Below are 16,787 nucleotides of genomic sequence, written 5' to 3' on the forward strand. Positions count from 1 at the left end.
TTGTGAGAGATTGACATGTCTCGTACGTAAAGTGGGAAATAAGTACTTGAAACATATATAAGAACATTAGCGGAATGAGGGGTTAACTAACTAAAGCAATAGAGAAAGATCAGGAACCATGCATAGAACATTTTGTGAAAGATCTTCCAGTACTATAAATGTGTATGAGCCTCATCGATCTGTACGTTTTCTTCATGTTCAAAGATCTAGAAGAGATGATTTCTATTACGGAGTTAACTCATGCAATTGTTACGTTGGAAAATATCCCAGAATATTTTAATTCACTCCTTATGCAAATAGAAAATGGGCTAAATATTGTTAACCAGCATAAACAACAAGCAAGTTTAGTAGCCGAAAAATGAATAACAACTAACAAGCAAACCATTAGATCTGGTTTCAGGGAGACTGGACCACATGTGATAATATTCTCCGATCAAGAGATTTGGTTATATGCCAAAACGGAGGAGGGCTAGGGTGGCGGCCTATGGTGGTGTTTAATCGAGAATAAGGGTATTTTAGGGGTAGAAAAACTTGATAAATGTGAGTAAGAAAACATGCAATGAAAAGAATTACCACAAAGAACAAAATAAGGCTACAACCATACTTATTTTTTGAATTAAAGGTGATGTATTTTGAGAGAATGACATGTCTCGTAAATTAGCGAAAAATAAGTATACTTAAAAAATAATAACCTTAGCAGAGCGTGGGGCCTAACAAAAACTAGAAACATATTGCTTACCAGCTGTCGAGTTTTTCAGAGACACATCATGTATAATTATATTTGTAATTCATTAATTAGGCATGTGTTTTTTTTTGAAAAAAATATTTGCAACTGAGATAGCTAGGAAACTTACATACGAGGGTTTGTTTCTTGTATTAAGGCACTTCCTCAACTAGTGGGGCTGGGCTTGATTATGCAAAAAGCATTTAATAATTTGTACTACTAATTTAATTATGGTGTAACACCTAGTGGTAGGTACAACTAATTTGGAATATAGAAATCAATGGCAACTAGTACTACTTTTGACAAGTATTTGCACTAAATTATGTACTTAATAGCAATGGCTTCAAATTACACAGATGTATTTTAATGCATATATTATCAGCCCAGATTTTAGGGGGGCCAACTTCATGTTTATCGTGCATTGATGGCAGTGGGCAGCTCTCTCTCCCTTTGCTATGCATTGCCCCAAATGCTAATGTTTAGTTAGACACACAAAAAACGACCTCCAACGAAAGTTCTATTCAAATTACATCTTTGGTTAAGGATCAGTGCCGATCATGACATTTTGGGGGTTTAAAGGCGAACTTATGGGCCCTCTAGTGGGTACAAACACTAAGTAGGTTAGGATCGTAAAGAGAACACAACACAGGATTATAAGTAACTGGAATATTATTACTCGGACTAGCCTGGATTTCATTACGGGGAGAGTCCCCCTCTTTTATAGGAGTAAAAGGGACCTCTGGTTACATCATGAAGCCTTCCGCTTACATCATAGTACAGTGCAACCATTATTATAGGTTACTATTACGTAGGACTATTTCTACAACTTCTGTATTTCGCGAGCACAATGAGAAAAAGATAGTACTACTGTGTATGTTAAAACAATGATTTTTTTTGAAACGGCAAAAAAATTACTCAATTCATCCTAATTTAATTGTTTTTTTTTTAGAATTCGTGTCACTTTTCAATTTAATTGTATCTTGTAATTTATAATGTTTTATGTGATTTTAAAATATTGTATTATAAAATAAATCGAGATCTATCTAACAAGATCCGTATTGGATATAAAATTCATTACAAATTTAAAGATATAACTAATTTTTTTTATCCAATTAGAATAGAATTGAGACAAGTAAATTAAGACAGACAGAGTATTAGGAAACTTAATATGGTACATCAGGTGGGGGAAAGTGAATCCAACTAAAAGTTGGACAGTGAATCGATGCTAAAAAACGGGTCAAGCCCAAAACACCTGAGGATAAAGCCCAAATACACCTTATGGGCCTCACAATGCCCAGATTAAAACAACTAAAGCTCAAACATCTTAAAAGGCCTAAAAGCCTAGATATTACTCCCACCGTTCTAAATTGAAAGTCCATTATTCCATTTTAGATTGTTCCAAAATGATAATCCTTTTCCAAAAATGGAAAAAAAAAATTGATAATTTTCCAAAAGTGCCCCTCACAAATGAATATAAGTGTTATAAAATAAATAAAATATAGGGGTGATGATAGAAATGACAGACATCGTAAGTCAAACCCAAATGAGCAGGCCCATAGAAAACATAGGCCATGCCAAAACAACCCAATCCAAACCCTAGCAGCCCTTCAAATTTCAAAAACAGTGATTACTAGTAGTCAACTAGATAAACTTCAAAAACAATTGTTGTGTTTGGTAAGCATTTTATTTAGTTTTTCAATCATTATTCTTTTTTTTTTAAAATCATTATCCTATTTCTTCAATTATTACTTTTTCATCTCTCTAGCTCTATTTCTCTTCAATCATCACCCCTCTCTTCAATCATTACCTTATACTCCCTCTGTCCCTAAATGTTTGGCACTTTCATGCTTTTTATTGTCCCATATTATTTGTCCATTTTGAAAAGTCAAAAGCAAAATATGGTAAATTTCCTATGTTACCCTTTTCTTTTGGACACCAAATTTCAAATTCAAATTTTCAAGTACTATTCAAAGTACCCTAGAAGGATAAGATTGGACACTTGATTTTTGCACAATACAATAATATTTATTCTTTAAAAGTTAGAACTCCCAAAAGTGCCAAACATTTAGGGACGGAGGGCTTATCTCTCTCCACCCACTACCAAAACTAAACTAAACTAAAATGTCAATCAAACAAGCCATTTTTTTTTGATCGGGGGGTAGTAGGGGTGTTAGTGTTAACACAGGAGTTGAGAGGCTATCCATAGCCCTAGCCCTCAAAGGACCTATCCCTGTAGGGCTTAAACCCAAGACCTTCCACAAAGGGAAGACAGAGAGACTTACTAACTGCACCAAGCAGTAGTTGTCAACTTCAAAAACAATGATTATGATTAATTATGTTTTATGTTTTTTCAGGCAAGTTGTTTGGCGTAGGATTCAGTTCCGGTTGTTCTTCGTTGAGTTATTTCGGGTTTTGCTTACGGCCATTTTCTTCACGAATGTGATTTGTAGTTGGATGCACTTGTTGTAGTTCTTGTATTTGTTTCTGCTATGTTCTTGGTTTGCCGCACACACACTTTCCACACTGTGTTCTGTTCTTTAGATATTTTGTTGGTCTTCGCTCGTCATTGGCATCCCTGGGCCTTTTGTTGGCCTGGCCTATATCTTCAAGCGATAGCATAATTTTTGTGTATCTTGTATTTTACGAATCAGTACTCTGTGTTCTTTTCCTTTGACTTTTATTGGTTTTCACTCGTTGCTGGCGCTTTTTATCTTATGATGATAACATAGTTGTATTTTTCTTACTATCAATGAACTCATTGATCTTCGAAAAAAACATACAAACAGAACTAAACATCTCTTTGGATATATAAAAAAAAGGAAAGACTACAACACATACACACCTTATTTGGGTATGTATCATATGTACCCTAAAAAATGTTATGAATTATAGAGAAAATATTACGAATCGTATTGCTAAAAAGTTACAAATCGTATAAAGGTTATGAGATACACCAAAATGTTATGAATCATAATGAAAATGTTACGAATCGTACTGCTGAAAAATTATAAATTCTAGAACAAAAGTTATGAAACACGCTAATATGTTATGAATGAACAATAAAAAAAGATGCATTTGATACACCCCTTTAAAGGGTGTGTATTGTAGACTTTCCATAAAAAAAATGTATAAATTCTATCCAACTTAGGGGGAAATCATAAAAGCTCAAGCTGCGTTCTTTTGAACTTAACTTAAATATGAGAATTTTGTCCTTATTTGAATTTTTTTTGCATTTGTTAGTTTTGCGCCAAATTTTTGTGGGTTATTGATTCGTCACGATGACGAGACGAATCGGAAAAGTAAAAAAATTTCAAAATACTTGGGTATAAGTAAAAAAAAAATTACTTTTCTGATTCGTCTCATCAAGACGAATCAATAACCGACAAAAATTTAGCGCAAAACTAACAAATGCGAGCTTGGTATTTGTTGATACTCCAATATCTTATCAGATAGTACAGTAGCTATGGTAAAAGGGACATTCTCTTGTCCTCTGTCCATTCCTGTTTAATAGGTTGTTTGGTTAATACTGAAGTCTTTTTTTTTCATAATTTAAGTGTCTGGGTCAGTTTTTGTGCATCTCGATTAATCCTGGGAACTCAATTTTACTGTCCACTTACGGAGAGCCCAATTAAAACTGAATCAAAACTCCATATGGACTAGCCCAAAAGAAATTGATAGCATCTTAAAATTTCAAACCTAAATCTTAAAAGGAAGCTAACCTCTAAAGTCTCAGGTTTAAATCACAAGATGACCCTTTCGGATTTTTAATACTGAAGTCTTTATTTGCCTTTTGATTCTTGTCATTCACTTTTAATTTTGCCTCTCGGTAAAGAAAACCCAAATACTAATAACCAACAAAAATTCAACGTAACAATTAAAAAGACGAGGAGCCGTTAATCGGAAATTCTCTCATATAGTGTTCGAATTGATTAAATCCATCTATCACAAATATTCGACCAAAACAAGTGGCTCAAAAGAATCATAATTTTGCACCAAAAAAAAAAGAATCATAATTTGTACGAAGAGCAGATCAAATGGGTACAAGTACAGTAGGTGGTTGTGCTCATTAAATGGGCGTCATCTCGAATCTGAAAACGCAATCCAAACATTTCACTTTATAGATATCGAGAAGTAACTTTTAGTAACTCCCCTAATGTATGTTTGGCCAAAAAAAAAAAAAAGATATCTACAAGGAGAGAAGCCTTGGGAAAAAACAAGTTGATTCGAAATAGATAAACGGAGGGAGAGAATTGCATTTATCTTGAATATAACAAGTAGGATTTTGATAACACGCTTCCAAAAACAGAGCTCAATAACTGAGTTAACGTTGTTCGATCGACTAGACCTTTTAGTAAGCTACAGTAGTATATTGTATGTGCCGAGCTTTACAAAGTAAACGAGAACCGTTCACATTTTCAAGCTTGAGACCATTTATTGGGAACACGTACAGCAGGCCCACGGTCTACCATGAAACCAACCAACCAAGGCGACAACTCCAATGAACTAGGACAAACAAGAAGGCTAGCAGAACAAATTCAAGTATCCCCCATATAAAAGCAAAGAATACCCTTTTCCTTTTCCCTTTCCCATTCCCATTATGTTCTTCAGTTCTTATAAACCTCCTAATAAATTCAAGTGCACAAACTCGCATGGACCGCAACAGCATTGCTTTCGCGCTCATCGGCTTCTCCGCGTTGTTCTTTCTCTGCTTGCCAAATTTGAAGAAATGGCAATCCAAGAAAATCAGGAGGGAGAAGCTGGGGATGATAACAGAGGCATTGGAAAAAGCCGAAGAGAGAGTGAAGAGGCACGAAGAAAGGCATGATCGGATACTTGGCCAAATATGCTCCCACTACCTCTTGAACCGGGACCTCGAGGAGGCGCTGACCGCAGCCCGAGCCGCGTTGAATGAAGCTTCGGAGTTCGCTGCTGGGCTCAGAAGTTTGCAAATGAAGCTCATTAGCTCTTGTCCATCTGGGAGTTGATGTTTGATGAGCATGTAATCAGTTGTTTGCACGGAAAACACTGGCAGGCTAGAGAACAACTATACCTTTGGTACCGTTTTTGGATTTGTGACACTATTTATTCGTTTTTAGATAACATACAATTCTTTTGATGATGAAATCTAGTTTTTGGAACACTTGTGCTATATTATGACTTATCAGTTTTAATTTTCGAAAACACCAGGCCCTGTTCGGTTTGGGTTTTGAGGGAGGTTTCCCTGGGGTTTTGAGACCCCAAAACGAACAAGGTCCAGAAGTTTTGAGAACTTGATCGCTATCAGTTTCCGGAAACACCAGAAACTTGTTTACGAAGTTTTGAAAACTGTATTGCTCGGAAATGGTAACAGTATGCGTTAACTGCACACAAACGGTTTTGTCAAATTTGAGTGGGTAAAATATATTGGAAACGCGCTATTTAAATTGAAAAGTGGAAACGTCGTTTGGATAAAATAAAAATAAAAAAAAGAACCGTCGTTACAAATGGGTTTGGGCATGGTGATGATCTCGTCCCATTGTGGCGTGAAGTTGCAAGGTTCGGTACACGTTAACATCTCTGTATGTGGGGATCATGCTGCGAGGAGCAATGAAACAGCAATTTGCAGGTTGATCATTTTGATAAAGAATGAATGTGAGACTTTTTTGGACCATACAATATCAGCAGGTTAAATGCTTAGCGTCCAATGCATGTGTTGTGCATATATGGTTCGCGTTCATCGAACAAATCCAGACACATCTATATTCGGAGGGATATGTTCGGAGCACTATCATCAAATAAGAATTACCAAAATAAAAATGTCTTTCATCATCATGATCGGTACTTTTGACCGACATTCTACATCTTGCATAACCTGAACGTTGCTTAAAGTGAAATCCAGAACAGAAAGAATAAGTCTACCTTCATCGACCAACCCACAAGGCTGGTTGCATCGTATTTAGCCTTGCAGTATGCAATTCAGTAAACTCCGCTAATGTCTTCTTGAATTGCCTCTGTTTAAAAAGAATACCACCATTTCCCACACAGCAACAACTTAAGTACAGAGAGTCCTGAAGGAAATTTTACTGTTTGAAGCCTTTAGAAAACGTAAAATCAGGTTCTGTGATCCACACACCTCTGCTTAAAAGCAGCATTTTACATAATTCAATTGTCCCAATTTGATCCTCAAGTTTCATTTAAGCTGTAATGATAACCTTCCATCAAGTACCGATAGGAAAAACATACTAGTACTAGAAGGAAATGGTCACGTGACAGAACACCAAGAAAGTAGGGTTGTTGCATCAACTAGCTCAAAACTACTCCTATTCAAAGGTTGTTAGGTCACGATGATTTTGCAAGGGCACGACGCATGAGAGAGAAAGTCATGCATGAAATATAAAAGTGAAGGCAAGGAACTGCACAACTGCTATTGTCTAGAGCTATATTCATTATACAAAGGTACTTGTCATCTCTATACAACCAACCACAATTTAATGTGAACTCGCGAGCTGTTCAGTTCGTTTACAGCCCCAGTCAAGATGATTTTGCAAGGGCAAGATGCATGGGAGAAAAAGTTGTGCATGAAATATAAAAGTGAAGGCAAGGAACTGCACAACTGCTATTGTCTAAGATATACATTATACAAAGGTACTTGTCATCTATATATACAACCAAATTAAATGTGAACTCTTTTCTCTCATTTCCATCTACTTGTACATATTTACAACTTATTCCATCTCATCATAAATATCGAAACAATACAGCATCACCACAATAAAAAATAAAATAAAATAAGCATAAAAACAGAGAATAGAAGAGAAGTCTATAGAAGAGAAAAGACTTCGACCTTGCTTTTTTTAGAATGTTTCTTCAGGCTTCAAGAAATTATGATGTTCTAGCTGAGTCATCTCCCCTCCAGACACTGGGTTGAATTGACAACGATAGAAGCTGCATCAATAACCTCATTACTGTTAATAAGTTGGTTGAATTTGTTTAACAATCATATAATCTGTGCGTTTGTGTTTGCATGTGTGTGTGTAGTGTGTGAGAGAGTGAGAAATGATAGAAATATTGAAATTCAGGTCTGTCGGATTCAGAAACTTCCTAATCATGGGAGCCTAGATCACGTCCAACCACAATCACCAACATGAAATCACATCATGATCAAATCTATGACCAGCTACACTACCTTGAACAAAATTGCTGAAATAAATCCAGAAAATGGGCTACAAAGCCTAACATCAAAGGAAGTGCAGAACTAGAATGCATTTCGATCAAATGACCTTCTAATCTGACACAGGATGTCTTTGTTATGTTAGCACTTGCATAATAAAAGAGAACTTGAGAGCTAAAAAAACAACTCCTGCGTAAAAGCCTAGAACATTGTCAAGACTCCTGGCTCACAGTTATTACTTCAACATATTCTCATTCTCATTGATTTTCACAAAGATTGGCTAAAGCTTCTTGTGTCCGATATTAAGTTATTTAACAAATTGATTTTGGGTATTTCAATCCATCAGATTGTGTCCAAATTGATGTTTGTATCAAAGCATACACGGATCACCCTAATCCAGTTCAATCATAAGGAGTTTTGTGTAAAAAATTCTGCACATGGGAAACTTTATTCCCCGTGTGCAGAATAAGCTTAAGATATGCCTCAGCTGAGATAAAAAATTGTATAGTGGAATTTGAGTTGATTAATTCTGTTTCACTAATTGCTTTCTTCATTTATTTTGGTCCTTTACCTCCCATCCATGCCGAGTATCACTACGGTGTCCTTTTCGTGGCCAAAGGCGACAATGTATTGAGAACCTTCCTGCAAGCGGAATTGAGCCACTGACCACTCTGAGCTGAAATATTTTGGCAGCACACCTGCAAAATTAGAGCACATAAAGAATAATCCAAAACTTCCAATAAATATCACCAGAGCATAATCTGCAGTGTTTAGCGTGTTAATTAACTGATGAATTTGAACATATCAATGATCTCAATTACTATAGAACATTCTCTTCTTTTTATAGCATATATATACAATCTATGCCACGTTTCTGCCTATCATACTGTACTGTATATACATCAATATCTCCAGATAGGGAAGTAGTCCAAAAATGCTAGACAGATATATTGCAGCTAGGAACTAGTAAGGAATATACAACCAAGGACACGATAAAGAAATACCATCGCTCAAAAGAAGTAAACATAAGCATCATCAATAAAACTTTTAATCAAGTAACACGAAAACGAAACACTCTTAAAATACTTCTTCAGGAAGGCTATGCCAATAACAAACATTGAGCACTCAATGTGTATGAATCATAGTTAACTTGAGAATAAATCGAGAATTGAAAGGGCCCTCTTCCGTGCCGCGAATCAAATCGTATCAAACTATCAATCTGTCATGAATTCTGAAGTACAGGGAAAGATATATTTATGCATTTGGTTAAAAAATACCCAGTATAATTGAAATTTTAGGCTTAAATCAATAAAAAGAAAAGAAAAGAAAAGAAAAGAAAAAAAAGAAGCAGCTTGTTTTAAGTGATGAATTGACAATCATGTAGTCTCATAGGTAAGATGCTTCTGTTGCTACTTGCAAGAGAGTGGATTCGTAATCTTATTTATCCCACTTTCTGTGAAAAGAATTCGAAGTTCAAACCCACCTTTAGAAGGTCCTTAGGTATGTCTATTGTCTTTGCTTTTCCATTTTAGTCTCCCAATAAATTTCCCTTCTCTGTTTACCTATAAAACTCTACGAGAGAAAATACATTTTTAAGAGCAAAAACATCTTAACTCAAACAGATATGTTGTTACTATGCCAGTATTTTGGAGCTAAAGGTGCATGAAGGCACTGGAATACCTACAGCTTACATCAATCACACAAGTTCATAACAAAGGAACGGGTCTCCATAAAGAAAGGGCATATGCATGACCAAAAAGTAGTCAGATCTTTTTTTGATAAGTAATTTAATAACAAAAAGGCATAAAGGAAATGCCGCCCGTATACAAGTAGGGATGACATTCGGGGTGTTCGGGGCGGATATGGGGATTTCCGTCCCCGATCCCCGAAACCGATACGCTACCCATATCCGCCCCGATAACCGAACAGGGAGGGGGGAATTGAACCATAACCAAACCATTCGGTTTTCGGGTAATCCCCAAACCGAATGGGTAACCGAACCAAATCAACAAAGCAGAAAAAAAACCAACATTTCAACAAAATTTCAATTACAGATTCAGCACACACACACACAGAAATTAACTAGAGACGATGAGTCAACTGGACCCGAAAAAGTGTAACGGCGGACTGCACAATAGCCTGCAAAAACCGAGTTACAGAGTCGATGAGAGACGAGATCGAGAGAAAGAGAGAGATTTTCTACCTTCAATCGTACAGGCTATGGAGTTATGCTTCTACCGATCGTACGAGCTATGGAGTTATGCTTCTTCTACCTTCGATCCAAATGGAGAGAGAGAAAGAAACCTCGGATCGGAAATCGGACGAAGAGAGAGAGAGAGCGCTCGAGCTCTAAGAGAGAGAGAGAGAGAGAGAGAGAGAGAGAGAGCTCTTCAGGCATGGAGACCGGAGGCGAGAAAGGGTAAAAAGGCGTTCCAGTTGATTTGAACCCTAGTTACCTACTCACTGATTAAATATATAAATGGTTATCACAATCTAGGTCCTTAGACCTTAACACATGCAACAAGCTGGTCCCTAAAATTTTTGGAAGTTTGCACTTCCACCCTTGGTCACTTTTATTATATCTATTTATACATATATGTGTGTGTATATATGTATATATATGTATAAATAAATATATATTATGGTTTCGGTTCGGTTCGGTTCAGGGATCTGCTAAACCATACCCGCACCGATACCCGTTCGGTTATCCAAGGCCTCAACCATACCCATACCCACGGGGAATTTTTCGGTTATGGTTCGGGGAAAATTTTCGGTTACGGTTCGGGTACCCATCGGTTCGGTTCACTTTGCCATCCCTATATACAAGAAAGGCCACAAGACAAAAAGGCCCTATACACTCTCCTTACAACAGGAGAAATCAAAGGAAAGCCACAAATAAAAAGAATTTCTCCCCATGCCAACAAAGAGAATTTGCCAAATCTATATAAAGATGTCCTCTCTACTTGCCTTAGCGTTTCAATCAGATTAATGCACATGCAGAAAATTCAAAGTTTGCTACAAAAAGCTAGCCAACTTTCTTGTCACACGCGTGGGTAAAAAATTTAGAAAGAAAGAAAGAGGCAAAAGTTTTCTTATGCTATTTCTGCACATCAACAATGACAATTACCAAAACAGAATGCCAAAAATAAATCAGAAATTGACCAAGCTGTGGAAAACCAAAAGTCAACAATAATAAACCTGTTAAAATTGACGTATCATGGTTGAGTACCAATGAAAATACCAACAACATGTCTCAGGTGACAGAAATATGAACGCGTGCTCTAAAATTTTGCCAAGTCTGGAGCATCCAAGAGATTAAGGAGCACCTGAATGAACGAATATTGCCTAGCCAAACCGATGCACAGTGTTTAGGTCTTAAAAAAGCCTCGCCATTTATCGGCATAGGAATACCACTCTCTAGTTAAAAGGTATGCACTGCAGTGCTCGCAAGCACCTGGGCTTGATGGAAGGCAATGGATGAAAAAGTTGATCAATTTTTCGCGAGGTTCACCCACATGACAAGACAAAAAAACATAAAGAAAAACGAAAAAGGATGCAGGGCCCATTCTTTTGAGAATGCCAAAAAAAAAAAAAGATGGTGCAGACCTTATGCTGCCTGAAATTTATGGTTTCCAAGAGAGCCACTTATTACTATTGGTAGACTGGAATAACTTGTTATGAAATTTTCAATTTTTATCCCGTACGTCGCATCCAATACCCACAATGCAACAACTTAAAAGAGAACCAAGAGATACTACCTTTAATAAAGGAAAGAGATGAAAGAGCAGGCGGATTTGACAGACTTGATTCAGGCGCGCTCCGTGATCTTTCAATCCCTAAAGATCCTGAATCAACCTTGAGGCTGAAGACATGGACAGTTCCCTTGTCACTTGAAACAGCCAGCCATTGTGCAGTTGAAGAGAACGCAAGACTGTAGATCTCAGCTCTGTCTGCACCTCTTCTTACCTACAATGAACAAAAGGACTAACTCAAATTACAGAATGATACGAGCAGAAATTGGCACGAAAATGCCGCCGAAAGCTTCCAACTAAAATTTAGAGCCATCTAATAATCCTCAACGGTTCAACAAATCAGCTGGTATTAACAAGAGATGTTGGCACATAATAACTAACAAGGTGAAATGTAAAGGCTTTGTGCAGTTTCTCAAGAATGGTGTTAGACAGGTACTTCCATACTTATGCAGCCTCAAAAATGACAAAATTTTAACCTTTTTTCCAACAGCAACACCAAGAAAACCATAACTATTTTGGAATAAGTTCAAGCCCAATGACACCTTATCGGAGCCCTGCAAGTTGTCCCACACAACTATGATAGAGTGTAATTTAATCCGTAGTCTCGTTAACAACATCTTCACCTAATTGGAATTTGAATTGCCCCAGATCATACTTGAAATCCTGATTGTCATAAGAGTATCAGATCAGATTTCCAAGCAGCTAGAACAAGCCCCACAGATACAAAACTAAAACTCGAGTTTAGAACTTTGGCCTTTGGTTCTCTTTTCCCCTGCTGATATTATGGAACCAAAATACAAACTCCTCAATAGTATCGGAAGGGATTTTTTTTTTTTTGCAGAGATAAGCTGAACGGTTTTCGTAGAGGCAATGTTTAACACTGGTGATGAGAGCAGAAAACATGTGTTTTCCAGTGGATTATCTTGCCAATCATGCCACCGAGGCTCTTACAAAAATAGCTTCACTTCATAAGACTTTCTCTGAGAAAATAAATCTCTATCCTTCCCCGCATGAGGATTATTTGAAGAGAGTCAAGATGAAGAAGAACAAAAGCAAAACTATTACTCCTTACAAACATTTTTATTTTGTTATAAACCAAGAACAAATTCATAACGCCCACAGATCAATTTATAGGCCTAGAGAGTAGTTATCGTGGAAACTACCCTTACATAATATAGTAACAACTACTAATTACCCCATTCATCCCCAAAAATCTACAAAATAAAATTTTCGATCAAGTCTAAATATCAAATGAGTCCACAACACTGATGTGAATCGCGTGGTAACAGCCAGCATCACTTATCTCACAACATCCTGTATGTCAAAGTTATACATGTATGGTGTGCCTATACCGTAGCAGCTAACTCAGATCAGGCAACAGCATTGTTGCAGTATCTTTCGTAGCCAACATTACTCGTCTAACATCTCTCACATATCCAACATCACTATCTTCCATTATCTAATGTAGTATGTCATCTCTAAGTAAGAAAGTTCTACTCAGAGACAATTACTATGCATAGGAAGTGTAATTCTGTAATCAAAAGCTACAACAGGACTACATGAAGCTGTCGGCATATTAACCCCAAATTTTGCACTTTTATAGCGTACTTTGAATTGACATGTTTAAGTTTACACAGTTGCGAGTTAGTTCAAAAAAAAAGTAGGGTGTGTGGTTCCGCAGCTTCCACTTTTAAGGGTTTTCAGCTGAAAAGCTAATGTACTTTCAAAAATCAAGCATCAAGATTTTCTTAGCTAAAATTAGCTTTTTCTAAATGTAAACATTCAGGCCCATTGTTTTAGATTTGCGTCTATTAATCTTTTATGATAAGATATTGAATGATACTATTTCAATGGATAATAACAGCATTATTAACATCCATTCAATGTTATCAGCCAACTTCATATTACTAACATTGACAAATATACATATGTTCTTTACTTTTAGACTTTTAGTTTTTTTATGAGTGCGTAGTTTTCTAATAGGGCCAGCCCAAACTCTTGCCAACAAATTGAGCAGCGCACAGGAGCAGACTTTAAAAATCTAGCTTCACGCCTCTGCGTGCAGTACTAACTACAAGCATTTAGTCATCAACTTTTTATGCAGCTTTACAACTCAGTTTCCCCAGTTCTAATACAATTCTGCACTGGTAAATGAGGAATCTGTGCATGTAGAAGTGCCGGTGTCATGTCTGTATTGGTGCTACATAGGATAGGCACAAGAAGAGTGTATATGTAGATAAGTATATACGCCTGCATATTGGATACCTGACTTTGTGCAAATTTATCATACCTCCTGAAGCAATGACCCATCCAAAGTATTGAAAACACGAACTAACGTCCCCTTACTACTCGTTGTAGCAAGAAACCGGCCATCATGAGTTAGAGCACAGCAAACAATCCTTGAATCATGAGCCATAATAAACTTGGTTCGCTTGGAAGCGTAATGCTCAACCCTAACCTGCCCCTTCTGCAACCCCGGGCAAACCAGCACCATCGAAGATGACTGATGCGAAAGCTCGCAAAGCCCCTTGGGATTTGCGATTGTCTCAATCTGATGAAGCAACTTCAAGTCTGAAAAATTGTAAACAAAAATCTTCTGCGCCAAAACCACCACAATCCTGTCCCGCCTAAGCCGAACAGACATAACCTATATAACCCCAAGAAATTCGCACACATAAGGCCATTTAGTAGTCAATAATCATCAAAGCATAATACAATGTGATCCAAACAAACTTAAACATTATACCTTGAGGTCTTAATTAAGGACATTCAGCACACGATTACCACAAATTTGCCGTCTAAGAGCATCTAATGGACTCAGAATCTGAGTAAAACCACAATAAACTCACTCCAGTCCTCGACTCAAACTCATACCAGTTGAATTTGCTCAAATTTTTCACTAAATCAAGGGAGAACATTCTCTTCATAATTTGCAATTATACCATTAAACGAGCCTAAAATCTCAAGCTCAAGTTCAGTTCGTTTGCAAACAAGCCAAACTTGGCTAATTTACTTAATGAGCCTATTTAAACGAGTTGATTGTATACAAACGAGCTGAGCCGAGCTTGGAGTGTCGAGCCCGGCTCATTTAGTAAAAGAGCCCAAAACTGGAGCTCGAGCTCGGCTCCATTACTAAAGGAGTGGGCTGCTCGTTTCCAGCTCAGTTCGCAGGCTGCTTGAATTTCAGTATTGCATAAAAATTTGAATAATTTGAATAAGGGCTGGAGATGCTCTAATAAGGCTGAGGGTTTAGTGGTTACACACACCTCGGACCGAAAGGAAAGCTCTCCGATGCACCTCCCCTGATGATCGTCCCAAATCATCACCTTATTCAAGGGGTACTGCGGCTCGGGCCCGCCGCCAACCAACGCCAGAATGTTACACCGGAAGAGCATCTGAACAACGCTGATGCCGCCGCCGTTGTTGTCAAACTCCCGCCGGAAAATCTCTCGGAAGGGGTCGCAGTTGTAAATGCGGAAGCCGCGGTCGGTGCCGGCAGCAAAGCAGCCGGAGTCCTGGTTGAAGGAGAGGTGGAGGAGGGCGGGGGGCGGGGAGAGGGATCGGGCGAGGTCGTCGTTAGGGTTGGGGTTGGTGGTGGAGGCGGGAGCGTCGGAGAAGAAGGAGATAGCGGAGGCGTCGTCAGAGATGACGGAGGGCGATTGGTGCGGTGGCTCGGAGTCGGTGTCGGTGAAATCGGAGACGGATGGGTGGTCGGTCTCGGTAAAATCGGAGAAGGACGGGTGGGAGGAGGAGGAGGGGGGGTGGGGGTTGGACATGTGGGAGGGGATTAGGGAGGTGGAGAAATTGTTAGGGTTTGGGGAGGGGAGAGGGGGCCAGGAGGAGGTGGAAGAGGAGAGGGCGGTTGTCATGAGGGAGGGGATGGTGGGGTTTGGTGGTGAGGGGTGGGGAATTGGTTGATTTGTACGCGGGGGGGGGTTGTGGGTGTGTGGTGGTGTTGGGGGAGGGGAAGGGGAGGAGAGAGAGGGAACGGTTCGAGAGCCGATGGGGATTAGGGAAGGATTTATGTATAAACCAGTAAGTTATATACTTGACCAATGGCTCATGTACCAGTTGATAACTCCCGTCTTTCGGAGGTTAAGATTCAACCCCTATAGTGGGTATTTGATATTCAAGACTACGGATGGCCTTTGAAATAAGTCGTGGCCATTTGATATTCAGGATTACAAATGGCCTTTGAAATAACTCATGTACTTCGGAGGCCAAGATTTGACCCTATTGTAAAGCGTTTGATATTCAAGATTATGGATGACCTTTGAAACTATACGTGGACTAACTTGATGAATACGATATTGAAAAAAAAAATTCACTTTTGTATCGGCTAGCTGTGAGCGAAATTCCTTTTGAATATAGGAGATCAGATGCTTTGTTCTATCCTTCGACAAAAGTGGTGAGTGGAAGGGATCTGAAGAAAAGAAAATAAACAAAAGCAAAATAAAATGTTCCCTCTGTCTGGGCATGAGCATGCACCGAATTAATCCGGTTTAATAGTAAATCAAAAATCAAATTACTTTATAATTCATAGAACCAAAACAATTCAAACCATTAAAATACAGTTTGGTTTTGATTTTAAACCATGGTTCGTTTGAAATTAAGATATCATGTTTATAAACTATTTAAAGTCCTTAAAATTGCATAGATTAATTGAACCAAAACTTGTATTAAAACCCATGATGTTAAAAATCACCAAAACTCGCTAATATGAACCGACTAAAGAAGACTAAAATATCAGTAATTAGTTGGAATGTTTAAATATCCATTCTCTTTATTTATACCATGTAAGAATTCATCCCGTCTTTTTTTCATGCTTATGTTTTCATCATTGCATTATGTAAATTACCATTATTACCCTTTATTCTATTTTATATACAAATATTTTATATATATATATACACACACGCACACACACACACACATTTACACATTTATAGAGAGAGAGAGAGAGAGAGAGAGAGAGAGAGAGAGAGAGGGGGGGGGGGGGGGGAGGGACGGATGAAAACTGTTTCCTAAATCTATGGGAATAGATTGGTCGAATATCGAAGCACCTATGGAATTATGTGAGATATAACAGGGGAAGAGATGAGGATTTTCAAATTTTCAAATTTCCAACAAAGAAAATTTCACTAATTTCTCGTTCCATTTA

At 37.9% G+C, this 16,787-nt stretch overlaps 1 protein-coding gene and 1 long non-coding RNA gene across 3 annotated transcripts; one reads left to right on the plus strand and one right to left on the minus strand.

The window, feature by feature from the left end:
* Positions 1 to 6,531: 6,531 nt before the first annotated feature.
* On the minus strand, positions 6,532 to 15,633 carry LOC131325961 (autophagy-related protein 18a-like). 2 transcript variants are annotated; one of them, XM_058358485.1, is made up of 6 exons: positions 14,893 to 15,611; positions 13,917 to 14,273; positions 11,633 to 11,840; positions 8,446 to 8,572; positions 7,548 to 7,648; positions 6,532 to 6,771 (listed from the first exon to the last, which is right to left on the minus strand). In XM_058358485.1, exons 1-5 carry the CDS (start codon positions 15,493 to 15,495, stop codon positions 7,558 to 7,560), a joined length of 1,386 nt encoding a protein of 461 aa, XP_058214468.1. In that variant the 5' UTR covers positions 15,496 to 15,611; the 3' UTR covers positions 6,532 to 6,771; positions 7,548 to 7,557. The 2 variants fall into 2 exon arrangements, with proteins under 2 accessions (XP_058214468.1, XP_058214467.1); XM_058358484.1 differs by lacking the exon at positions 6,532 to 6,771 and having other exon boundaries at positions 7,296 to 7,648; positions 14,893 to 15,633.
* Positions 6,788 to 7,495, plus strand: LOC131325962 (uncharacterized). Its single transcript, XR_009199885.1, has 2 exons — positions 6,788 to 7,159; positions 7,349 to 7,495. It is a non-coding gene; the product is annotated as an uncharacterized LOC131325962 (long non-coding RNA).
* Positions 15,634 to 16,787: the final 1,154 nt, after the last annotated feature.

The sequence above is a fragment of the Rhododendron vialii genome, chromosome 5a (assembly GCF_030253575.1).
Source record: "Rhododendron vialii isolate Sample 1 chromosome 5a, ASM3025357v1".
In the NCBI taxonomy this organism is placed as follows: Eukaryota; Viridiplantae; Streptophyta; class Magnoliopsida; order Ericales; family Ericaceae; genus Rhododendron; species Rhododendron vialii.

Bases quoted from the DNA above. Each gene is read 5' to 3' on its own strand.
- LOC131325961 (XM_058358485.1), bottom strand. From the start codon at position 15,495: ATGACAACCGCCCTCTCCTCTTCCACCTCCTCCTGGCCCCCTCTCCCC. The intron at 14,274-14,892 runs GTGTGTGTAACC...GGGGTTATATAG, and splicing joins AGCTTTCCTTTCGGTCCGAG to GTTATGTCTGTTCGGCTTAG. The intron at 11,841-13,916 runs GTATGATAAATT...TGTTCATTGTAG, and splicing joins ATGGGTCATTGCTTCAGGAG to GTAAGAAGAGGTGCAGACAG.